The sequence below is a fragment of the Drosophila ananassae genome, chromosome 3R (genome assembly GCF_017639315.1).
Source record: "Drosophila ananassae strain 14024-0371.13 chromosome 3R, ASM1763931v2, whole genome shotgun sequence".
NCBI classification, from domain to species: Eukaryota; Metazoa; Arthropoda; class Insecta; order Diptera; family Drosophilidae; genus Drosophila; species Drosophila ananassae.
In genome coordinates, this window is record NC_057930.1 from 18,742,666 (window position 1) to 18,769,557 (window position 26,892).

The 26,892-nt window shown below is 46.5% G+C and overlaps 1 protein-coding gene across 11 annotated transcripts in view; it reads left to right on the top strand.

Annotated features, from left to right (window-relative positions):
* Positions 1-26,892, top strand: part of LOC6497204 (nesprin-1) — a 99,089-nt gene that overhangs the window by 52,427 nt on the left and 19,770 nt on the right. For 8 of the 11 annotated variants that reach the window (XM_032451842.1, XM_032451843.1, XM_032451845.2 and 5 more), the window contains one exon: positions 17-25,792. The exons of 2 other annotated variants lie outside the window; for them this stretch is intronic. In XM_032451842.1, coding sequence (XP_032307733.1) covers positions 17-25,792 — 25,776 coding nt within the window. The remainder of the gene's footprint in view (positions 1-16; positions 25,793-26,892) is intronic. One more of the 11 variants, XM_032451849.1, reaches the window with a different exon arrangement.

Here is a 26,892-nt window from a genome sequence, read left to right on the forward strand (position 1 = left end):
CACGATGAACAATTAGGCAATGCGAGAATCAATCGATGGCATGCAGCAAGTCTACGATGCGACAGCGCGAAAGTCCTACACGCTGGATCCCCATTCAGTGGTGACCACTTCATCGACTGTCTCGTTGCTAATGAAGCCATCGGCGGCAGCGGGTATGACCTATGCTGAAGTGTTGTCGGGACAAGCGAGTCCGGTAAGCAGCGCTAATGAACCTGTAACGACGAAGCCCCAATCAGAACGAACAGACCCCGCAACGACCACAACCACAACGACCCGGCAACAACACACGACCCAGAACCAGAACCAGACCACAATTAAAACTATTACGACCACCACAACAACAACGACCACAAAACGTACGCACGGAGATGAATCTTTCGAGAGTCCTTCGAATCCGCACGAACTGAATGGCAGCGGTAGCACCATCGTTACCACAGCCATTTATGAGCGCCAACAACCAGTTACACCACCCATCGAGACCAGCACGACCACAGTTCCTAGCACAACGACAACGATTCCTACCAACCCCAACACTCAGTTTATAGAAAGCGAGCAGCAGCACCACTACCACTCAAAAACGGGTAAGAAACTGCAGCCACCGCGTCCCGAACGTCGTGGCCGGTCGCCGAGACGTAGGCGGGAACCACCCCAACCACAACCACGAGCAGCGCATCAGCCCACCATTGAGGCGCCACTGGAGCAAGAGCCACAGCAGGAACATCTCTTCCTGCCAGTCGCCGATCGCACGAGATCCCGTAGCCCCATGTGGGTGCCAGGATCTACTTCATATGCGGAGGTTCTCCGCGGAATGGAACTCGAGCGACTGAAGGCCGAACAACTGGCTGCCCAAAACGCTCAAGGGCGCACGGAACTCACCATTCAGGATGTGGTGGATGCCAGCGCTGCAGTTACGCGAAATATTTACGTTCCCCAACCAGAACCAGAGCAGCCCATTGAGGAGCAACAGCAGCAGTATATTAGCGAAACCATCGCCGATGTTGCGTTTTCTTCCGCACAGCCACAACAACCAGCTCTTCCCCAACTTCCCCAGCAAGCGAAGCCCCTCGATAACTACGAAGTGCATATGACAGCTGAGGAGATAGCAGCGACCTATTTGCAGCCAGATCCGCAGTTGTACCAGACGATGTACGAGAACGTGGCCGACAGCGGCCAGTGGGGCTATGTGACAGAGGCAACATCGCAAGCTCAACAGCAGCCTGTGCAGCAAAACTACTACGAGCAGATTATGCAGATGCAGTACCCGATACAGTATCAGCAGGTGACAGTGCCACCAGCGACGACCCAGTACCAGCTATTGACTGGCTACTATCAGCCAGTAGCCCAGACCGAGGGTGCCTATCCCACAGTTTATTCCACTGAGCCGAATCAGATCTACTATACCCAGCAGACCACAGACTACGGGCAGGAATATCCGCCCCAGCATCTGGCGCAACAGCCACAGCAGCCCCCACTGCAGGACTTCCAGCAGGAAACAGTAGAGCAGACCTATCTGCCTGATCCCTACCAAGTGGACAACACTTTGTCCCTGAACTCGACAACAGGCAACAGCGTGCTGGATCGCGTTGTTACCACTCTGGCCTCGATGGTCCAACAAAGTGCGGAGCCATTGACCACCAGCACCCAACAAATTCAGCCAGCTGTGGTTGAAAGCGAGCCCTCAGAGCCTCAGTACTACATCGAAGAGCATGTCCACCTGCTGCCGGCTGTAGAGCCGCAGGAGTTTGAGCTGAATGAGCCCAGGCCAGACATCACCTTCGGCCAGTTCGATGTGGATGCTATTGAGTCTATACCAGCGGAAGAGCCAACTGTGTCTCAGCCTATTGAAACCACAACTGTAACCACAACTAGCTATGTGACGACCATTGCCCCAGAACAGATACAGCCAACTGTGATACCACACCAGACTATCGAAATCGGTTCGGTTCCGGATGCTCCTCAAGTACCCAAGGACCCTGAAACTGTCATTGTGCGTCCCCAGGACCAAAGGCAAAAGAATATTCAAACTCGGCCCCAGGACATCAGTACTGGCAGCACATACGCCGAAGTCCTTTTCGGCCTCCAGCATAGAGATAATCCAGTTTTCCAGCCATCCAGTCAGCAACAGATACCAGTGCGCCTCACGTCCTCGCCGCCCTTGCAACGGAATCCTGATGAGACAACTTTCACCACGACTACAACTACAACTACTACTAGAGTAGCAAACCAGCACGGTAGACGTTATGAAAAATCGCCAACCTGGGAACGTAAGGATGACACTTTTGAATCGCGGTCCTCAAGAACGAAGAGAACGCGTCATGAGCCTCAGCCGGAACCATTGCCGATTAAACAGACTCACAGAAAAGACCACAAGACGGGCAAAAAGCCAGCTCCTGAAGCCAACGGAGTTAGCGCGACGGAACCCAAGCCGACTCCAGCACCTATTCAGTTGGAGTCCCACAAACAGCCTGAGACCAAATCTGCCAAGCCGAAGAAGCAGAAAAAGACAATTGAACCTGAGACGGTGCCAATTGCGGAGCCTCAACCTGAACCAGTTGTCACTAAGCCAGTGCCATCCAAAAGGGAAAAGAAACCATCCCCTGTTTTGGAAAAGAAGCAAACTGTGGTCGAGAAGAATGTGATAACTACCAAATCGGTGGAAACAGTTGTTAACCCTGCTCCGGTTGTGGAATCTATTCCCGCTCCATCCAACACCGAAAAGAAATCCAAACAAGCCAAGACCGTTGAGACTATCAATGTGGAAGTTAAGGAAACTGCACCAGTTCCTCCAGCAAGAAAGGAAAAGAAACCAAAGGAACCAAAAACTAGCTCCAAAGCTGTTGAGCCTATCATTGAAAAGGTGCCAGTTCAATCGGTCGAGGTTGACCTTAAAATTGAGGCTAAACCGGAAGTGAAGCAGCAAACGGAAATAAGCGTTGAACAGACGGAAACTATTCCATTGCCACCCACAAGGAAGGAAAAGAAGCGACCCAAGTCGAAGGAAGCAGTTCCAAAAGCTGTGATCAATTCCAAGGATATTTCTGTTGAGCCTGAGGCCCCAGTCAAGGTTATTTCTGAAGAGCCTGTGGCTCCAGCCAAGGATATTTCTATAAAGCCTGAGTCACCAGCAAAGGATATTTCTGTAACGCCTGTGGCTCCAGCCAAGGATATTTCTGTAGAGCCTGAGGCCCCCGCCAAGGATGTCCCCGTTGAACCTGAGGCCCCCGCTAAGGATATTTCCGAAAAGCCTGTGGCTCCAATCAAGGATTTTTTCGTACAGCCAGAGTCCCCAGTCAAGGATGTTTCTGTAGAGCCTGTGGCTCTAGCCAAGGAGATTTTTGTAGAGCCTGTAACCAAGAAGGAAAGAAAACGCACTAAGAAGGATGCCAAGCAGGATACAGTGGAAGTTTCTTCGGAAGTACGTCACATTACAACTGAAACGACAGACAACACTCCTCTGCCTCCTCAGGCCGTCAGCTCCATCGATATTGCCGAAACCATTATTGAGGGAGAACCAACAGTTACTACATCTACAAATACCATATCTACGGAAAGTGGAACGACTACCATTACAACGCGAACCATTACCAAGCATATAACCAAGCGTATCGTGAAGCGCATTGTGGATGGAAAGGAGGAAATTGTGGAGGAGGATGTTATCGATGATTTGCCGGAGGAAAATATTTCAGTTGAGCAGTATAACTTGCCGACTGTTACAACCACAAGCAGCGAGGTGCCTGTTGATGTGTCAGGATTTTCTACAGCGCAAGATACAATTGTACAGCAAGGATCAATTACCAAGACGGTTATAACCAAAACAAAACGCATCCTGAAGCGCATTAACGAAGTTGGCGAGGAGATCATCGAAGAGGTCTTTGAGGATGAGCCTGAAGTAGAGCGCGATGTTACCCTGCTTCCAACCACAGTTGTAACTACCACGCTCACCAGCACAGAGACGCAGCCAAGTTCGTTGGAAATCATCGAGGATGTTGCTCAAAATGTTGTGGAAGACGTTCTTAAACAGGCCGAGGAAATAACTCAACCGAAAATATCTGATGAGACGCCAGTTCCTGCTGAACCTGAAATAAAGAAGGAAGCCGTGGCTCCTATAGTAGAAAAAGCGGAGCAAACGAAGCCGAAAAAGCCTTCTAGAAAGGACAAGAAAAAGCAGAAGAAATCCGAAAGTGACGAGGTTGCTCCAATTGTCAAACAGCAGCCACAAATAGAAATTACAGAGCCCCTGAACGTAACAAGTGCAATTAAAACTGATAGTAAGCCAACTATTTTATCTGAGGAAACGGCGGCCAGTGATGATGGTCTCATAAAGACCACAGTCATCCGTACTACCAAGATCGTTAAGAAAATAAACAGCAGCCAGCAGGAAAGTCAGGACATGTTGTCATCAACACATTCAGACGTCCTGTCATCGGTTAGTTCCCTGTCCGAGGAACCTGTCGAGCCTCCCAAGGTAGTTAAATCGGAAACCAATAGCCGAGAAATCAGCGATGAGGGTGTGGTGAAGACAACTAAAACGACCACCACCAAAACTATCAAATCTCCAAAGGCTGAACCAGTACTGGTCGAACCCGTTTCGGATGTACCAAGTGTAAAGGATGAGGTCTCCCCAGATGCTGAAGATAATGTAGAAGGCGGTGTGATAAAGACAACTATTGTTCGCACCACTAGGATCGTTAAGAAAATCTCCCAGGACACTGAAATTAGCGAGGCAAGCAGTGAATCGGAATGCTCCCTACCTATTGTCGACACAATCATTCAAGATGCTCCAGTAGTTGCGGAATCGGTTACGACTGAATCGAATGGTGACGGCATCACTAAGACCACTACTACGCGGACAACGAAGGCTGTGAACAAGAACGTTGTCAGCGAAAGTGTGGAAATTGTATTCAACCCATCAGATGTTCCAGAAGAAACTAGTGCGCCTGTTCTTGAGGATAATGTTCAGCAGAATGTGGGCATCGTCTCAACTGCTGTGGAAGACAAGCTTTTATTCCAATCGCCAAGTAGGGATGTACCCCAGACAAACCGAATTCAGTCAACTCTTGTAGATTTTATTGAAGCTGAGAAAAATGCGTCCATAAAGTCTGTTGAGCCCGTGAAGGAGTTGGTGGCCGAGGAATCTGTTCAGTTGGCAACAGCCGCGGAAGCTGAGCCTTCTAGTCCTGGTGATGTGGTTAAGACCACAATCGTGAGAACGACCAAAATTGTGAAGAAGATCGCTCAAAACTCGGAACAACAGAGTCTTGAAGAGACCGAACCCCAGGAGGAAGCGAAAATACCCGAACCTGTGCAGACAGTAGAAGATAGAAGTGGTGGTGTAACTAAAACTACAACCGTGCGTACGACGAAAATCGTTAAGAAGCTGAATGAAGATGGCGAGACAACTACAGAGGAGAGCAGTACTACCAGTGACCCGATTATCATTCGTGAAGGTTCTCCAGCGATCTCGGAAGTCCCCAGCGAAACCTCAACCGTATCTAGTCAAATCGATGGCGCAATCATCAAAACTACGACAATCCGCACAATGCGCATTACGAAGAGGATAACGAATGATGGACGGATACTTTTGACGGAAAGCGAAGCACCCAGCGACGTTGTCGTCACATCGAGTATTGAAATGCCCGATCAGAGACCCATCAGTCCGATAGTGACTTCGCGTGCCTCGTCTCCGGCTGTGACGCCAAGCAGTGAATTTAGGCTTGATAGTAGTTTGGGTGAAAACATTCAGATAGGAGTGAAGGATAGTCCGACTGGGGTTAAAGTTATTGGCATCGAGACGAGCACAATTGAGTTGCCGAAGCTGGGTGAAAGCACGACAAACGGGGCTGTGAACGAGACGAATAGCATTACCACTACTACGACTACTACCAAGAATACGATACTCACGACTACGCAACGACGAAGCTTCGAAACCGAAGATGGCACAAATGTTCTTTTCGTGGGAGAAGGCATTGACGGTGCCTTCCCACCCGGCGCAGTGCAGAAGATTTCCCTTATTACTCACGAAGAAAAACTGAAGACACCTATCGTGAAAATGCATCTTGATTTTCCGGAGGTCAGTCTTCAGGTGACAGAAACTGTGACCGAGAATGTGGAGTCCCTGAATAGAACTGCCGATTCTAGTGTGAATACAGTTGTTGAAGTAGTCGAATCGTCTAAACCAGAAATCCCTGATGTACAAGAACCCATAGTAGAAGCCCCAGTAACCAAAATTATTGAAGAGCCAGTCCCAGTAGATGACCCTAAGAGTAGCCAACCTATAGCAGCCTCTGAATTAAGCCCCGAAGAGCAACAGTTGTTCGAGGATATTCAGAAGAAGCTATCCAAGAAAGACAAGAAAAAGCGTCCCGCTATTCCCGAAGCGTTTATTAAGCAAGAAACCGTGCAGGTTCTTACAGAGGAGAGAACAGGTAGTGCAGATATTGTTGTAGATAATGTGCTAATTAATGTTGTCCCGCCCTTAGCTGGCCTAGATACGTTAGTTTCTAATATTTCTCAGGACGAGGCCTTGGTCTCAAGTGTCAAGACAATCGAGAGTGGCAAATCCGATGTCCTTAACAATGAATTATTAGGCAAAGTGACGTCAGTTTCCGATGTAGCTTCTGTTTCATCCGAACCAGAAGTCCAAGTCGAAATTTCTCCAAATAATGTTCCGGATCCAGAGAAACTGCGTTTCAACATTTCGCAAGATGCGGCATTGAACTCTATCGTCAAATCTATTGAGCACGCCAAGGCAGATGTTCTTTATCATGAAACTTCCGAAGTAGATCCGGTTTCCGAAATTGTCCCTGTTCAAGTAGAAGACAAAGTAAAAAGTCCATCTCAAACTCAGCCCAGTCCTGCTTTCACTAATAACTCTAATCAAATTGCTCCTGCCAATCCAAGCGCATTAATAGCTGTGGCTAACTCGGTAAGCACTTTAAATACAATAACTAACATTCAGCCAATTTCTTCATTTGAAAAGATATTTGAAATTCCCAAATTTGATTTAATTAAGTTTATTAATGCTGAGGGTCAATATCACATAATTAATTTTAAGCCAGAAGAAGTTAGTACACCAACACCATTAGAACCAATTGATGTTTCGTTACCAAAGACGGTAAGCTTTGAAGACGAAAATGAGACAGAAACAAATAACATCAGTCAACAAACTCTGCCTGCTATATACAACTGGGAAGTTCCAAAGTTCGATGTCATATCCCTGAACAAGGCCGAAGCTTTGCTTAAAATTGAAGAGTCCAAATTGGTTCTCCCTCAATCAAAAGAATCTGATAAAACGGAACCCGAACCACACCAGGAAACTTCAATTGTCGAACAAATATCTGAAACGGAGCTTATTGAAACGAATATAGTTGAAAAGCTCAGTGAGGTTTCTGTCATAGAAGAACCTGAAAAGAAACCAGAAGATTCAAAGGTGTCCGAACCAAAGCCCATTGCGGAGGTTCCTATTATCGATGATGTCAAAACCATCACAACCGTAACCATCACCACAGTCTCGACCGAAGATGTCACCAAAGTTCCGGTTCCTGAGGAAATCAAAAAGCCAGAGGAGCCAAAGAAACCAGCCTACGCCGGTCTGCCTGTTGACGATTCCTCCAGCTCTTGGATGGATGTTTTGGATGAACCCATGAACTTCTCGGATGAGGATGAGCCCGTTCCTGAGCCCCAAAAGGAGGTTACGGTTGTCGAAGAGGTATTGGAAACAAAACCAATTGATCAAGTGCCTGTGATCGATGAAACTAAGATCATCACAACTGTAACCAGCACCACAGTCACCACCGAAAAGGTCAGCGAGGTTCCTGTTTCTGAGGAAATCAAAAAGCCTGAGGAACCTGAGAAGAAACCTGAGGAGCCCAAGAAACCCGCCTACGCCGGTCTGCCCGTGGACGATTCCTCCAGCTCTTGGATGGATGTTTTGGATGAACCCATGAACTTCTCGGATGAAGATGAACCCGTTCCAGAGCCACAAAAAGAGGTTACTGTTGTCGAAGAGGTATTGGAAACAAAACCAATTGATCAAGTGCCTGTTATCGACGAAACTAAGATCATTACAACTGTAACCACCACCACAGTCACCACCGAAAAGGTCAGCGAAGTTCCTGTTTCCGAGGAAATTAAAATTTCTGAGGAACCTGAGAAGAAACCAGAGGAGCCCAAGAAACCAGCCTACGCCGGTCTGCCTGTTGACGATTCATCCAGCTCATGGATGGATGTTTTGGATGAACCCATGAACTTCTCGGATGAGGATGAGCCCGTTCCTGAGCCCCAAAAGGAGGTTACTGTTGTTGAAGAGGTATTGGAAACAAAACCAATTGATCAAGTGCCTGTTATCGATGAAACTAAGATCATCACAACTGTAACCACCACCACAGTCACCACCGAAAAGATCAGCGATGTTCCTGTTTCCGAGGAAATTAAAACTCCTGAGGAACCTGAGAAGAAACCTGAGGAGCCCAAGAAACCAGCCTACGCCGGTTTGCCTGTTGACGATTCATCCAGCTCTTGGATGGATGTTTTGGATGAACCCATGAACTTCTCGGATGAGGATGAGCCCGTTCCTGAGCCCCAAAAGGAGGTTACTGTTGTTGAAGAGGTATTGGAAACAAAACCAATTGATCAAGTGCCTGTGATCGATGAAACTAAGATCATCACAACTGTAACCAGCACCACAGTCACTACCGAAAAGGTCAGCGAGGTTCCTGTTTCTGAGGAAATCAAAAAGCCTGAGGAACCTGAGAAGAAACCTGAGGAGCCCAAGAAACCAGCCTACGCCGGTCTGCCCGTGGACGATTCCTCCAGCTCTTGGATGGATGTGTTGGATGAGCCCATGAACTTCTCCGATGAAGATGAACACGTTCCAGAGCCGCAAAAGGAGGTTACTGTTGTCGAAGTGGTATCCAAACCAGAACCGATTGTTGAGGTTCCAGTTTTCGATGAAACAAAGACCATCACAACTGTAACCACCACCACAGTCACCACCAAAGAGTTCATTGAGGTTCCTGTTCCTGAAGAAGTCAAAACAACAGAGAATCATCTAGTACATGCTCAACTTGACAAGCCATTGGAAGAACCTATAGATACATGGTCCAGTGTTCTTGAAGATTCTGCTCCAAGTAGCGGTAATATTGCCTTCACTTCTAGTTTGTCCGCTGATGCTCCAGAGTTTACTCCTTCCTATCTAAGGCATTCCTACTCTGACCAGACGCATACCTTCCTTGCCAATGAGCGGGTATATAACGAGTTTATTCCAAGAAATAGAACAGATGTTGCGGTATTGCCAAAACAGAAAGCTAAGAAAGCAAAACCACCAAAACGCCAAAATAAGAAGGCCGAAGTTCAGGATGAGGTGAAACATGCTCCGCAAGAGTATGTACAAGAGCCTTTTGATATTGTCGAAGATGTTGACAACGTATGGAACAAGAACCGTGATGGAAAATCATATGCTGACGTCCTATTGAATTCGCGCGTTGTAGAGGATGGTGTAACTACTGCAACTGAGAGTCCATCAGAACCTGAACCAAAATCTGTTGAAGTTAAACCACCTGTAAGCCAGGCCAACCCAAAACAAGAAAAACGCAAAATTCAGGAGAAACCTAAGCCCGCATTGACTACAGAGAGTGACAAATCAAAGTCCAGTACAGACACCGAGCAATCCAAATCAACAACTGATAGCGATCTCTCGAAAATTACTGACAGCTCCAAGGAACCATCATCTGATGAGAGGGAAGCTTCAAGCACTTCTGAGATGACATGGTCAGCTCTTGTGCGTAGGCCTGGCGAATGGTCAGATACAACATTGGTAAAGAAGGAAATCTCCCAAAAAACAGTTGTAACAGAGGAAAAGCCCCATAAAAAGGAAAAGGAAGAGCCTAAAAAGGCTGCAAAGCCCAAAAAGACAAAGAAGCCGAAGAAACCAATTGTTGAACCGGTATCGACCACATCTGAAGATGAGCTTCCTGAACCTTTGCCTGCTACAATATTAACGGAGCCTAAGCCGTCAGAGCCTGTTACTGATCAAGGTAAAACCGAAGAAAAAAGCAGTGCATTCTCTTGGGCTTCCCTTGTTAAGAGGCCCGGGGAGTGGATTGATAACACAGTTAGTCATATAAAAACAGCTGTATCTACTTCTACTGAGACAACAGATCCACCAAGAAAAGAAAAAACAGAAAAGGTAAAGAAACAGAAATCCAAAAAGAAGCCAGATGCTAAGATACCAGCCTCTGATCCACAGCCTGAAATACATACTGAGCCGATTAAGGTTCAAGATGTTGTCATTGAACCCGTGGATAAGGTTGAAGTCCGCAAGTCGGAGGAAACTACTGGCAATGCTTTCTCTTGGGCCTCATTGGTCAAGAAACCTGGTGAGTGGGTCGACGACATAGCCTCCCGAAAGAAGTCTGCGGAAACGCCCAGAGAAGAACCAAAGGATGAGTCGAATGTCAAAAAACTCCCGAAGGTCGAAAAATCAGCGAAGAAGGAAAAACGGGTTAAACCTAACAAGCCTATAGCTCAGGAGGAAAAACCCGAACCTGAAATCTTTTCACCAACATCTGATGAGAGTGAAGTGGTTGAACCACAACAGCGTCCGGATGATAATACTCTTACTTGGGCCAAAATTGCTAGTCAAATTGATCACATGACGGACTTAGCGCCAAAGGAAAAGAAAGAGGTTAAACAACTGCAACCTGAATCTATTTCAAAGGTGAAGCGCCACGAAATAAAGACGAAAGTAAAAGTCAGTCATGCTCCTGAAGTTGAAAAAAATCAGAAACAATCGCAAAGTTCCTGGTCATCTATTCTGAGTCATCAAACCACAGAGTTTATTGAAGCTGAAAAGACACCACACAAGCCATCAGCAGAAAAGCCAAAGAAGAAGGTAGCGATTGTGGAATTGGTTTCTGAGTCTGAAGCACATAAACCTCAAAAGTCATGGGCTGAAATGATCGACGATGGCCCCGATGACATTGTTGTAGAACAAAAATCATGGAAAGATTTAATTGAAGATGAAATTGAAATTCCACTTCTTCCCGAAAATGGAGAGGAAGCCAATATAAACAAAATTCTCGAAACAATGCAGGATATGAAATCAAGCATAGATGATAAATCCACCAGCAATGACATTCCTAAGGAACCAAATAAAAAACAACCGATAATTGTTAGCGTACCTGTTGTCGATGAAACTAAAACCATCACGACTGTAACCACCACTACAGTCACCACCGAAAAGATCAGCGAGGTTCCTGTTTCTGAGGAAATCAAAAAGCCCGAGGAACCTGAGAAGAAGCCTGAGGAGCCCAAGAAACCAGCCTACGCCGGTCTGCCTGTTGACGATTCTTCCAGCTCTTGGATGGATGTTTTGGATGAACCCATGAACTTCTCGGATGAAGATGAACCCATTCCAGAGCCGCAAAAGGAGGTTACTGTTGTTGAAGTGGTATCCGAACCAGAACCGATTGTTGAGGTTCCAGTAATCGATGAAACAAAGACCATCACAACTGTAACCACCACCACTGTCACCACCGAAAAGATCAGCGAGGTTCCTGTTTCTGAGGAAATCAAAAAGCCCGAGGAACCTGAGAAGAAGCCTGAGGAGCCCAAGAAACCAGCCTACGCCGGTCTGCCTGTTGACGATTCTTCCAGCTCTTGGATGGATGTTTTGGATGAACCCATGAACTTCTCGGATGAAGATGAACCCATTCCAGAGCCGCAAAAGGAGGTTACTGTTGTTGAAGTGGTATCCGAACCAGAACCGATTGTTGAGGTTCCAGTAATCGATGAAACAAAGACCATCACAACTGTAACCACCACCACAGTCACCACCGAAAAGGTCAGCGAGGTTCCTGTTTCGGAAGAAATTAAACAGCCCGAGGAACCTGAGAAGAAACCTGAGGAGCCCAAGAAACAAGCCTATGCCGGTCTGCCTGTGGACGATTCCTCCAGCTCTTGGATGGATGTTTTGGATGAACCCATGAACTTCTCGGATGAAGATGAACCCGTCCCAGAGCCGCAAAAAGAGGTTGCTGTTGTCGAAGATGTATTGGAAACAAAACCAATTGATCAAGTGCCTGTGATCGATGAAACTAAGATCATTACAACTGTAACCACCACCACAGTCACCACCGAAAAGGTCAGCGAGGTTCCTGTTTCGGAAGAAATCAAAAAGCCCGAGGAACCTGAGAAGAAATCTGAGGAGCCCAAGAAACCAGCCTACGCCGGTCTGCCTGTTGACGATTCTTCCAGCTCTTGGATGGATGTTTTGGATGAACCCATGAACTTCTCGGATGAAGATGAACCCGTCCCAGAGCCGCAAAAAGAGGTTACTGTTGTTGAAGAGGTATCCGAACCAGAACCGATTGTTGAGGTTCCAGTTATCGATGAAACTAAGACCATCACAACTGTAACCACCACCACAGTCACCACCGAAAAGGTCAGCGAGGTTCCTGTTTCGGAGGAAATCAAAAAGCCCGAGGAACCAGAGAAGAAACCTGAGGAGCCCAAGAAACCAGCCTACGCCGGTCTGCCTGTTGACGATTCCTCCAGCTCTTGGATGGATGTTTTGGATGAACCCATGAACTTCTCGGATGAAGATGAACCCATTCCAGAGCCGCAAAAGGAGGTTACTGTTGTTGAAGTGGTATCCGAACCAGAACCGATTGTTGAGGTTCCAGTTATCGATGAAACTAAGACCATCACAACTGTCACCACCGAAAAGGTCAGCGAGGTTCCTGTTTCGAAAGAAATTAAAAAGCCCGAGGAACCTGAGAAGAAACCTGAGGAGCCCAAGAAACCAGCCTACGCCGGTCTGCCTGTTGACGATTCCTCCAGCTCTTGGATGGATGTTTTGGATGAACCCATGAACTTCTCGGATGAAGATGAACCCGTCCCAGAGCCGCAAAAAGAGGTTACTGTTGTTGAAGAGGTATCCGAACCAGAACCGATTGTTGAGGTTCCAGTTATCGATGAAACTAAGACCATCACAACTGTAACCACCACCACAGTCACCACCGAAAAGGTCAGTGAGGTTCCTGTTTCGGAGGAAATCAAAAAGCCCGAGGAACCAGAGAAGAAACCTGAGGAGCCCAAGAAACCAGCCTACGCCGGTCTGCCTGTTGACGATTCTTCCAGCTCTTGGATGGATGTTTTGGATGAGCCCATGAACTTCTCGGATGAAGATGAACCCGTTCCAGAGCCGCAAAAGGAGGTTACTGTTGTCGAAGTGGTATCCGAACCAGAACCGATTGTTGAGGTTCCAGTTATCGATGAAACTAAGACCATCACAACTGTAACCACCACCACAGTCACCACCGAAAAGATCAGCGAGGCACCTGTTTCGGAGGAAATCAAAAAGCCCGAGGAACCAGAGAAGAAACCTGAGGAGCCCAAGAAACCAGCCTACGCCGGTCTGCCTGTTGACGATTCTTCCAGCTCTTGGATGGATGTTTTGGATGAACCCATGAACTTCTCGGATGAAGATGAACCCGTCCCAGAGCCGCAAAAAGAGGTTACTGTTGTTGAAGAGGTATCCGAACCAGAACCGATTGTTGAGGTTCCAGTTATCGATGAAACTAAGACCATCACAACTGTAACCACCACCACAGTCACCACCGAAAAGGTCAGCGAGGTTCCTGTTTCGGAGGAAATCAAAAAGCCCGAGGAACCAGAGAAGAAACCTGAGGAGCCCAAGAAACCAGCCTACGCCGGTCTGCCTGTTGACGATTCCTCCAGCTCTTGGATGGATGTTTTGGATGAACCCATGAACTTCTCGGATGAAGATGAACCCATTCCAGAGCCGCAAAAGGAGGTTACTGTTGTTGAAGTGGTATCCGAACCAGAACCGATTGTTGAGGTTCCAGTTATCGATGAAACTAAGACCATCACAACTGTCACCACCGAAAAGGTCAGCGAGGTTCCTGTTTCGAAAGAAATTAAAAAGCCCGAGGAACCTGAGAAGAAACCTGAGGAGCCCAAGAAACCAGCCTACGCCGGTCTGCCTGTTGACGATTCCTCCAGCTCTTGGATGGATGTTTTGGATGAACCCATGAACTTCTCGGATGAAGATGAACCCGTCCCAGAGCCGCAAAAAGAGGTTACTGTTGTTGAAGAGGTATCCGAACCAGAACCGATTGTTGAGGTTCCAGTTATCGATGAAACTAAGACCATCACAACTGTAACCACCACCACAGTCACCACCGAAAAGGTCAGTGAGGTTCCTGTTTCGGAGGAAATCAAAAAGCCCGAGGAACCAGAGAAGAAACCTGAGGAGCCCAAGAAACCAGCCTACGCCGGTCTGCCTGTTGACGATTCTTCCAGCTCTTGGATGGATGTTTTGGATGAGCCCATGAACTTCTCGGATGAAGATGAACCCGTTCCAGAGCCGCAAAAGGAGGTTACTGTTGTCGAAGTGGTATCCGAACCAGAACCGATTGTTGAGGTTCCAGTTATCGATGAAACTAAGACCATCACAACTGTAACCACCACCACAGTCACCACCGAAAAGATCAGCGAGGCACCTGTTTCTGAGGAAATCCAAAAGCCAGAGGAACCAGAGAAGAAACCTGAGGAGCCCAAGAAACCTGCCTACAGCCAGGAAAAGGTACCCAAAGCAGAATCGGTTGTGGAGGTTCCTGTTATTGATGAAACTAAGTCCATCAAAACTGTTACCACCACCATAGTCACCGCTGAAACGGTCAACAATTTGATTCCCAAGGATGTCAAAAAGCATAGCAAAGTGATTTCAGAAGATGTTAAAATTTCTACATGTAAGGCGCCTAATGTCTGGGAATTACATTCATCGTATGCTGAGGTTGTCAAACATACAGAGGACTTTATTGATTTGGAAAAGAAAAATGTGGAAAAACCGCATTCTTCAAAAACTTTGTATGTCCAATCTAAGGAAGAAGTGGCTCCAATTGTTGAAGAGGCTGTAAAAAAATCGAAGAAAGCTCAGAAAAAACCGAAAGAATCTACTCAAGATAATTCTTACAGTGGCTTTGCTGCGGCTCCAGTCGAAGTGGAAAGCAGTCCGGTTGGAAACTCATGGTCAGCAATTGTCGAACAGGACTTGTATGAAACTCTGCCACAAACCAGTGGAACATCATGGTCTACAATTGTGCGACAAGGTATCCAGGAACCCATTACGAAAATATCCAAAATGGATGAGCATAATGTTTCAGATCCTAAAACGGTTCCTGCGACCCAAGAGGATAAAAAGTCCAAGTCCAAAATAGAGAAAAAATTGCCCATAAAGACTTCTGTGGCGTCAACAACGGCTAACTCACAAGATTTTATCAGCCAGGAACAAATTTTCTCTTCTGTGGTAAACGACAAATCACAGAAAAAACCAAAGAAAAATGAAAAGTCCGTTAAGGATGATATTGCTGATACAGTCACATTGAGAGAGGATGTAACAACAGAACAAGTTGCACCTTCATTATCTTGGTCTTCAATTGTATCCAAAAATACTGAGATAACAACAACAACTGCTGAAGTCGTCAAAGTTTCTGAAGAAAAGATTGTGGAAGAAAAACCCAAAAAGCAAAAAACTAAGAAGGAGAAGAAACCGAAGGCAGAACCTATTGTAGAACCTGTGGTGCCAGAAGTAGAACCAATTGTGGAAGCACCAATTGTCGAAGAACCTGTGGTTGAAGTGACACTAGTCGAGGAAATTACACCAGCTCCCGAGCCCGAAACAGCTCCACAACTATCCTGGTCTACCATTGTTTCCCAAACTACTGAGGTAACAACCGAGACTACCGAGACCCACGCCGTCGAAGCTCCTGAAGACAATATTGTGGAAGAAAAGCCCAAAAAGCAGAAGTCAAAGAAGGAGAAGAAACCGAAGGCAGAACCTATTGTAGAACCTGTGGTGCCAGAAGTAGAACCAATTGTGGAAGCACCAATTGTCGAAGAACCTGTGGTTGAAGTGACACTAGTCGAGGAAATTACACCAGCTCCCGAGCCCGAAACAGCTCCACAACTATCCTGGTCTACCATTGTTTCCCAAACTACTGAGGTAACAACCGAGACTACCGAGACCCACGCCGTCGAAGCTCCTGAAGACAATATTGTGGAAGAAAAGCCCAAAAAGCAGAAGTCAAAGAAGGAGAAGAAACCGAAGGCAGAACCTATTGTAGAACCTGTGGTGCCAGAAGTAGAACCAATTGTGGAAGCACCAATTGTCGAAGAACCTGTGGTTGAAGTGACACTAGTCGAGGAAATTACACCAGCTCCCGAGCCCGAAACAGCTCCACAACTATCCTGGTCTACCATTGTTTCCCAAACTACTGAGGTAACAACTGAGTCTACCGAGACCCACGCCGTCGAAGCTCCTGAAGACAATATTGTGGAAGAAAAGCCCAAGAAGCAAAAGTCAAAGAAGGAGAAGAAACCGAAGGCAGAACCCATTGTAGAACCTGTGGTGCCAGAAGTAGAACCAATTGTGGAAGCACCAATGCTCGAAGAACCTGTGGTTGAAGTGACAACAGTCGAGGAAATTACACCAGCTCCCGAGCCCGAAACAGCTCCACAACTATCCTGGTCTACCATTGTTTCCCAAACTACTGAGGTAACAACTGAGACTACCGAGACCCACGCCGTCGAAGCTCCTGAAGACAATATTGTGGAAGAAAAGCCCAAGAAGCAAAAGTCAAAGAAGGAGAAGAAACCGAAGGCAGAACCTATTGTAGAACCTGTGGTGCCAGAAGTAGAACCAATTGTGGAAGCACCAATTGTCGAAGAACCTGTGGTTGAAGCGACACTAGTCGAGGAAATTACACCAGCTCCCGAGCCCGAAACAGCTCCACAACTATCCTGGTCTACCATTGTTTCCCAAACTACTGAGGTAACAACTGAGACTACCGAGACCCACGCCGTCGAAGCTCCTGAAGACAATATTGTGGAAGAAAAGCCCAAGAAGCAAAAGTCAAAGAAGGAGAAGAAACCGAAGGCAGAACCTATTGTAGAACCTGTGGTGCCAGAAGTAGAACCAATTGTGGAAGCACCAATTGTCGAAGAACCTGTGGTTGAAGCGACACTAGTCGAGGAAATTACACCAGCTCCCGAGCCCGAAACAGCTCCACAACTATCCTGGTCTACCATTGTTTCCCAAACTACTGAGGTAACAACTACTACCGAGACCCACGCCGTCAAATCTCCTGAAGACAATATTGTGGAAGAAAAGCCCAAGAAGCAAAAGTCAAAGAAGGAGAAGAAACCGAAGGCAGAACCTATTGTAGAACCTGTGGTGCCAGAAGTAGAACCAATTGTGGAAGCACCAATTGTCGAAGAACCTGTGGTTGAAGCGACACTAGTCGAGGAAATTACACCAGCTCCCGAGCCCGAAACAGCTCCACAACTATCCTGGTCTACCATTGTTTCCCAAACTACTGAGGTAACAACTGAGACTACCGAGACCCACGCCGTCGAAGCTCCTGAAGACAATATTGTGGAAGAAAAGCCCAAGAAGCAAAAGTCAAAGAAGGAGAAGAAACCGAAGGCAGAACCTATTGTAGAACCTGTGGTGCCAGAAGTAGAACCAATTGTGGAAGCACCAATTGTCGAAGAACCTGTGGTTGAAGTGACACTAGTCGAGGAAATTACACCAGCTCCCGAGCCCGAAACAGCTCCACAACTATCCTGGTCTACCATTGTTTCCCAAACTACTGAGGTAACAACTGAGACTACCGAGACCCACGCCGTCGAAGCTCCTGAAGACAATATTGTGGAAGAAAAGCCCAAGAAGCAAAAGTCAAAGAAGGAGAAGAAACCGAAGGCAGAACCTATTGTAGAACCTGTGGTGCCAGAAGTAGAACCAATTGTGGAAGCACCAATTGTCGAAGAACCTGTGGTTGAAGTGACACTAGTCGAGGAAATTACACCAGCTCCTGAGCCCGAAACTGCTCCACAACTATCCTGGTCTACCATTGTTTCCCAAACTACAGAGGTAACAACTACTACCGAGACCCACGCCGTCAAAGCTCCTGAAGACAATATTGTGGAAGAAAAGCCCAAGAAGCAAAAGTCAAAGAAGGAGAAGAAACCGAAGGCAGAACCTATTGTAGAACCTGTGGTGCCAGAAGTAGAACCAATTGTGGAAGCACCAATTGTCGAAGAACCTGTGGTTGAAGCGACACTAGTCGAGGAAATTACACCAGCTCCCGAGCCCGAAACAGCTCCACAACTATCCTGGTCTACCATTGTTTCCCAAACTACTGAGGTAACAACTACTACCGAGACCCACGCCGTCAAATCTCCTGAAGACAATATTGTGGAAGAAAAGCCCAAGAAGCAAAAGTCAAAGAAGGAGAAGAAACCGAAGGCAGAACCCATTGTAGAACCTTTGGTGCCAGAAGTAGAACCAATTGTGGAAGCACCAATTGTCGAAGAACCTGTGGTTGAAGTGACATCAGTCGAGGAAATTACACCAGCTCCCGAGCCCGAAACAGCTTCACAACTATCCTGGTCTACCATTGTTTCCCAAACTACTGAGGTAACAACTACTACCGAGACCCACGCCGTCGAAGCTCCTGAAGACAATATTGTGGAAGAAAAGCCCAAGAAGCAAAAGTCAAAGAAGGAGAAGAAACCGAAGGCAGAACCCATTGTAGAACCTGTGGTGCCAAAAGTCGAACCAATTGTGGAAGCACCAATGCTCGAAGAACCTGTGGTTGAAGTGACACTAGTCGAGGAAATTACACTAGCTCCCGAGCCCGAAACAGCTCCACAACTATCCTGGTCGTCAATTGTGTCTCAAACTACTGAGGTAACAACTACTACCGAGACCCATGCCGTCGAAGCTCCTGAAGACAATATTGTGGAAGAAAAGCCCAAAAAGCAGAAGTCAAAGAAGGAGAAGAAACCGAAGGCAGAACCTATTGTAGAACCTGTGGTGCCAGAAGTAGAACCAATTGTGGAAGCACCAATTGTCGAAGAACCTGTGGTTGAAGTGACACTAGTCGAGGAAATTACACCAGCTCCCGAGCCCGAAACAGCTCCACAACTATCCTGGTCTACCATTGTTTCCCAAACTACTGAGGTAACAACCGAGACTACCGAGACCCACGCCGTCGAAGCTCCTGAAGACAATATTGTGGAAGAAAAGCCCAAGAAGCAAAAGTCAAAGAAGGAGAAGAAACCGAAGGCAGAACCTATTGTAGAACCTGTGGTGCCAGAAGTAGAACCAATTGTGGAAGCACCAATTGTCGAAGAACCTGTGGTTGAAGTGACAACAGTCGAGGAAATTACACCAGCTCCCGAGCCAGAAACTGCTCCACAACTATCATGGTCTACCATTGTTTCCCAAACTACTGAGGTAACAACTACTACCGAGACCCACGCCGTCAAATCTCCTGAAGACAATATTGTGGAAGAAAAGCCCAAGAAGCAAAAGTCAAAGAAGGAGAAGAAACCAAAGGCGGAACCTATTGTGGAACCTGTGGTGCCAGAAGTAGAACCAATTGTGGAAGCACCAATTGTCGAAGAACCTGTGGTTGAAGTGACATCAGTCGAGGAAATAACACCAGCTCCCGAGCCCGAAACAGCTTCACAACTATCCTGGTCTACCATTGTTTCCCAAACTACTAAGGTAACAACTACTACCGAGACCCACGCCGTCAAATCTCCTGAAGACAATATTGTGGAAGAAAAGCCCAAGAAGCAAAAGTCAAAGAAGGAGAAGAAACCGAAGGCAGAACCCATTGTAGAACCTGTGGTGGCAGAAGTAGAACCAATTGTGGAAGTACCAATTGTCGAAGAACCTGTGGTTGAAGTGACAACAGTCGAGGAAATTACACCAGCTCCCGAGCCAGAAACTGCTCCACAACTATCATGGTCTACCATTGTTTCCCAAACTACTGAGGTAACAACTACTACCGGGACCCATGCCGTCGAAGCTCCTGAAGACAATATTGTGGAAGAAAAGCCCAAGAAGCAAAAGTCAAAGAAGGAGAAGAAACCAAAGGCGGAACCTATTGTGGAACCTGTGGTGCCAGAAGTAGAACCAATTGTGGTAGCACCAATTGTCGAAGAACCTGTGGTTGAAGTGACAACAGTCGAGGAAATTACACCAGCTCCCGAGCCCGAAACTGCTCCACAACTATCATGGTCTACCATTGTTTCCCAAACTACTGAGGTAACAACTACTACCGAGACCCATGCCGTCGAATCTCCTGAAGACAATATTGTGGAAGAAAAGCCCAAGAAGCAAAAGTCAAAGAAGGAGAAGAAACCGAAGGCAGAACCTATTGTAGAACCTGTGGTGGCAGAAGTAGAACTAATTGTGGAAGCACCAATTGTCGAAGAACCTGTGGTTGAAGCGACACTAGTCGAGGAAATTACACCAGCTCCCGAGCCCGAAACTGCTCCACAACTATCCTGGTCTACCATTGTTTCCCAAACTACTGAGGTAACAACTACTACCGAGACCCACGCCGTCAAATCTCCTGAAGACAATATTGTGGAAGAAAAGCCCAAGAAGCAAAAGTCAAAGAAGGAGAAGAAACCGAAGGCAGAACCCATTGTAGAACCTTTGGTGCCAGAAGTAGAACCAATTGTGGAAGCACCAATTGTCGAAGAACCTGTGGTTGAAGTTAAGTCTTCTGCTAATGTTCCACCACCACTTGTCATGTCTTGGTCTTCTATTGTTTCTCAGAATGAAACTCAGAATGGAGTGCCATGCCGAACTGAACTGGACACCAGTGTTAAAACAAAATCAAAGAAGGATAAGAAACCAACCAATTCCGTTCCCGAAGCCCTCTCTAAAGATAATGTTGATCAACCAGAATCTTCTCTTTCTAAGCCTTTATCATGGTCAACACAAGTTTTCCTGACTACGGAATCCGATGCCGATGTGAATAAAAAGGCACAGAATTCACCAAAGTCTCGTGTTATTAACAACTTCATTGCACAGGAACAGCATTTCTCTAATGTGGTTAATGACAAATCTAAAAATAATAAATCCAAAAAGGAGAAGAAACACAATAAGATGGAACCAATAAAACAGCCTGTGGCTGAGAATGTGTCAGTTACAGAAGAAATAATATTAGCTAATAATAAGAAACCAGTTCCTGACATTTTGCCAACACAAACTTTATCGTGGTCATCGATTGTGTCTCACAATATAGACCTGACGCCAACATTCACTGAAACGCGGCTCTCTGAAAAGGATGAAGTAATTCCCACACCACACGACAACAGAGAGATTGTTTCTGCACAATTTGATCTGCCAACATACGTCGATGAACCACATAGAAAGGATCAGCAGCCTCAAGCACAAATCGTGGAAACCCCAGTGGAAATAGATAATACCTCAGGGTCAATCACTCCAGAGTTTAGCATCCAGCTTCCGACCCCAGCCAAACCTTCAGTCTGGTCATCGTCAGAAACTTATGCCGAAGTAGTTAAAAAATCTGGCTACAGTCACAACACAAACATAATATACAAGAATATTGAAACCGTCAAGCCAAAACAAATCCAAAAACCACAGGCTCCCGAAGTCCAGCAACAAGAAGTTGTGGGAGAGTTCCCTGATCCCATCATTCCATCTGTTGAAAATACAGAAACAGAAACCTATTTCGAGAAACCACCTCAGTTGTCTTGGAAGGAACTTATTGATGAGGATGATGTAGATCCGACGGAGATTTGGTTCCAAGAACCAATACATACACAGGACCCAACGCCACAAAGGCCCTCTCGAACTACTGAGAAACCATCAATACAGATATCCGAAGAAGTTTCCACAGAAATAGAACACCAGCCTGAAAGCGATCAAGGATTTTTGGAAATAACATCAAAGAAAAGAAATCGATCTCGATCGCGATCACAACACTCTCCGACTTCTAACGTAGATGAAAAACCACAAAAGAAAAAATCGAAGAAACCAAAAGAAAAGAAACCGGAAATCCTTGTCCAGCAACCAATCGAACCGATAAGTGTTGAACTTTCTCAGGAAGTTAAACAAGAACAAGAAGTTAAGGAATCTTCAGCTCCTGTACCGTCTCCGGTCACATCTGGGATGTCTTGGGCAGCGATAGCTGCGCACAATGTACCAGAACCTGCTCAACAAATAAGACCCCTTTTGGTAGAAACGAAATCGGTTGTGGTTGAAGACGTTAAGAATCCTAGATTTGGTCAACCAGTTAGCATACCATTGACCTTTGAAAGTTCTGAATCAAAGACGAAGAAACCAAAACAAAAGCCCAAGCGGAAGTCGCCTACTGATGTGGTTGATTTCATAAACGCAGAAAAATCCTCTCACCAAGCATCTCCAACAACACAAACACAAAAAACCGAGCAGCAAGATGTAACTGAGAAACTTTCTCCAATAGCGCCACTAGTGGAGTCCGTGGATACTGCAGTTGTATCGAAGAATGAAATACCAGCAGCTGCGTACGAAGCGCCCCTGGCACCATTTGAGCCCGTACCATTTGACTCTGAACCCCTTCCTTCTCCAAAAGAGGAATCTCCTGTTCCTTTAGTCGATGAAACCAGTCTGATCACTACTGTAACCACCACCACCACCACAGTAACTACTGAAAAGCTCAGTGAGATTCCTGTCACAAAAGACATTGCCAAGCCTGAGGAGCCGAAAAAACCAGCCTACGCAGGTCTTCCTGTAGACGAATCATCAGGTTCTTGGATGGAAGTTTTGGATGAACCAATGAACTTTTCGGACGAAGATGAACCAGTTTCTGAACCCCAAAAGGAGATCACAACTGTAACCACAAGCACAGTGACCACCGAAACGCTCAGCGAGGTACCATCTAGCACGCCCTTGGCACCGTTTATAAAAACACCCGATTTCATTGAAACGACTCCTATTTGTGTACCAGTGGAAACTGTACCAGTTTCTGAGCCCCAAAAAGAGGTTATAATTGTCGAAAAGGTATCCGAACCCGAACCGATTGTGGAGGTGCCTGTTATCGATGAAACTCAGACCATCACAACTGTAACCACCACCACAGTCACCACCGAAAAGGTCAGCGAGGTTCCTGTTCCCGAGGAAATCAAAAAGCCAGAGGAACCTGAGAGGAAACCTGAGGAGCCCAAGAAACCAGCCTACGCCGGTCTGCCTGTTGACGATTCATCCAGTTCTTGGATGGATGTGTTGGATGAGCCAATGAACTTCTCTGATGACGAGGAAGAAGTTTCTGAGCCCCAAAAGGAGGTCCCAACTGTAACCACAACCCAGGTCACTACTGAAACGGTCAGCGAGGTACCATCTAGCACGCCCTTGGCACCGTTTAAAGATACACCGGAATCTGTAGAAACGATGTCTGTGCCAATGGAAACTGTAGTGGAGCCTTCAGTGGTTACTGAAATTGTAACAATTAAAGATGGAAAAACACCTCTTGCTCCGTTTGAGGATGTACCAGCTGATCCAAATGAAGAAGATTCCTTCGTTTGTGAGACATCCTACTGGTCCGCAACATTAAAGCCAGGACAAAAGACAACAAATACAACTGGAAGAACAGAGTTGGAGCCTAACAATCCAATTACATTTACCATTCCTAACGAACAAATCGTAGAGGAAGTATCTGTGCAGTCGCCTATTGATCAGCCAACAACATGGTCAGCCATCGTACAAACTGAGGCCACTGTTTTCCCAGCATCCGAGGAAGAGGAGAATCCAGAGTCACCGGCTTGGTCCACTGTTATTGTGAGCCAAACCACAGATTTCCAAACTCCCAAGCCCATAAGCGATGTGGTAGAGGATCAGAGTAAAACAACTACAACAACCTATGTAACAACTACTGTAACTACCCACAAGGATGCATCCATCGTGGATGATGAGCCTCCTGCAACATCCTATGTATCGACTGTTGTAACCAGCCACACAAGTGATTTGAATTTGGATGGTGAACCGTCGAAGGATGCAGACATAGCAACAACAGCAACTTCAAGCAAAATCATTGAGGTTTCTCAACCAGAGAGCCTTGTCGATAATCTTTTCCGCGAGGGATTCCAATTGCATCCTCAGTATGACCTGCTGCAAGGACAATATCAACAATTGCAGGTGGTAAGCAAACATCAAGAGCAGGAAGAGCCTGTTGCAACCAAAATAACTGAGGAGGTGTCCTCTATTGAAGATTATGTGATAATTGAACCCGAAGCAATACCCCAAATCAACTCTGAAATTCTTGCTGTCAATTTATACCTTGACCAGCAAAACCTTTTGCCCAAATCCTTCATAGATGTTGACCTAATTAGTGAGTTGGTATCAAAACCAACCGAAAAACTATCTGAGCTTGTTGTAGAAAAAGAACCTGCAGTTGAGGTAACCAAGGTAAAGGATAGTGTCGAAGAAGTTTCTCCTGAACCCATTGCTAATGATAAGTCGCTTGAGGTAGAATCTCCCATTCTAGCCGAATCCCTTCCAGCAAAATCGAGTGATTTGCCCTGGCATCTCAGTCAAGACGATTTCGTCAAGCTAATCAATCACTACAGGCAGGTGGCAGTCGATGCTTATGCATTGCTGCCCAGGGAATCCACTGTTGACAGGACCAAAGCTCAGGAAACTCAAGACGAAAAGCATAAGACTGACATTACAGAAACTGTAGTGACCACCACGACGACCACGATTACGGATCGCGTTGTTGAAAAGACTGAACCAGAAGCATCGTCATTACCAATCATTCCTATCGCCGAGCCATTAGCAGCACCAGCACCGCCCACTGGCGATCTCGATCAGTTGCGCTTGAATCTGTATCTAGACGACTGGCAGTCGCCTAAGCTAGATGCGGATTTGGTCAATGATTCGATTGGTCTAGAGAAGCGTGCTGATGCCCCTACTAGCGAAGCGGAACCCGACAAAGACAAGAAGCAGCCAGATGATGCTACTGCAACACCAGACAAGGACGACAAGGACAGCGACGACGACGATGACGACGACGACGATGATGGGGATAAGCCCACTGTGCCTGAAATTCGAAAGCCAAACGACGACGACGATAAACCGAACGACCGCGATCCTGGTAGCGGTAGTAGTGGTAACGTGACCCCCACACCCGAACATGACACTCAGTACGGTCAGAACCGTAGCTGCTCGTCAGAGTACAGGTCTGCGGATCTGCCGGGCGGTGTGGGCCACTGGCGGGATCAGAGTACTTATCTGGCTTTAGAAGCCGAACAGCAGCCTCAGGTTAAACTAGGAGATGAATCTGTATCTGTACTAACCGAAACTAAAACCACAAGCCCCGTACCCGAACCCGAACCCGAACCCGAAACAGCCCCTGAAACAAGCCCCAGTACTACTACTAGTACTACTACATCCCTTAACGTTGCAAATGCACTAATCCAATTGGCGAGCGCCACAACTCACACGCTGACCGCAAAGGCAAACGCAGCGGCCGCAGCAACACAGGCAGCAGCTCTGGTGGCAACCAGTGCCCTGTTGCCAGTTGCCACAGCCGTAGTCGATAAGCTGACAACGACAACGACAACACCAGCGGTGGATACACCAGTGGAAGCGCCAGTGGAGGCAGTCGCCGAAACACCAACAGCAACATCGGCAACTCCCGTGCCTCTTGCAAAACCGGACGTTGCACCTGAAACAGCAACATCATACACCGAAACTACAACAACCACGAGCAGCAGCACGGATGAGGCGGTGGATGCCGTCGCATCGCAACCCATTGACAGTGCGGGTGTAATAAAGCGCACCACCACGACAACCACAACCGTAACGACAACAACCACAATAGAAACACCATCTAGCACCACAACGACAACAACTACAACATCAGGCAGCAGCAGCAACGATCTGCTAGAACAACGCCAGAAGGTGAACATCACATTGAGCCTTCGTTTATTCATAATTATAATTTTTGCAGCTTTTCTGTGTGGTTTCGGTATTTGTTCATGGCTTTTATACGGCGATCGCTCGTGTTGCTGCTGTTGCGGCCAGAACCCGGCCAGCAGTTGCTGTTGCAACACTAAAACATTGCCGGAAAATTGCCCGCCACATTGAGTTTTGGCCCGGTTCTGACCATAAAACGGCAGCAAGACGATAGAATGCGATTGCCGGACTACTAACGTAATCTTAATTATCGAAATGAGAAACATGTTTGATTTTTTATGTTCCATTTAAGTTATCCATTTTTATTATTTCTGTATTGTATGTGTTGTTTTGCGAAATGCATCCGAAAGCCTAATGTTTTGAGTTTATATACCTTAATTAATATCGCTGATCTTAGTCGTAGAAAATATGTAGAACTGAGTTACTTAAGTTCCTTCTACTAATTGATATTAACCTTTGTAAAAGCCCAGTAATCAGAAGCTACTAATAGTAGTGATAATAATAATAATAATAAAATTAATATTAACCAATTTGCACGTTTTAATACCGATCTGATTTTTATCCCCTGCGCAGTAGTCTTCTGCGCAGAATTCTTCACACAAAACCAAACGCACACCGCCGAGCACAGACACATGAACACTTCAGCACACGATCATGCACCGAGCACTCCTCCTGCCCCGCCCACCGTGCCCCACCAGAGTGTGCGGGCACGGACGCCCCGAGCACATACAGAGCTCTCAGATGCATCCCAAATGCAGAATATGTGTCCATTATGTGTTTCGCACCAATGTATATGAGTTGAGTTCATTGCCTTGCCTAGTGCCTGTTGCCTACTGCCTGGTGCCTGGTGCCGCCCTGCCATCAAGAATTTGCGGTATATTCCCTGCCGCGGCTATAAATATATATATATACGCGATCCGATTCGATCCGATCCATGCGGTGCAGGCCGTTTCAGTTGCTCAAAAATAGTTTCCCGTGTATTTTTCAATTTTTAGTCTGCAATGTGCAATGAACGCGTTGAGTTTGAGTTTTGCGAGAAACTTGAGAATCCCAAAAGTGTGTGCTAATTCAAAGTATAGAGACAG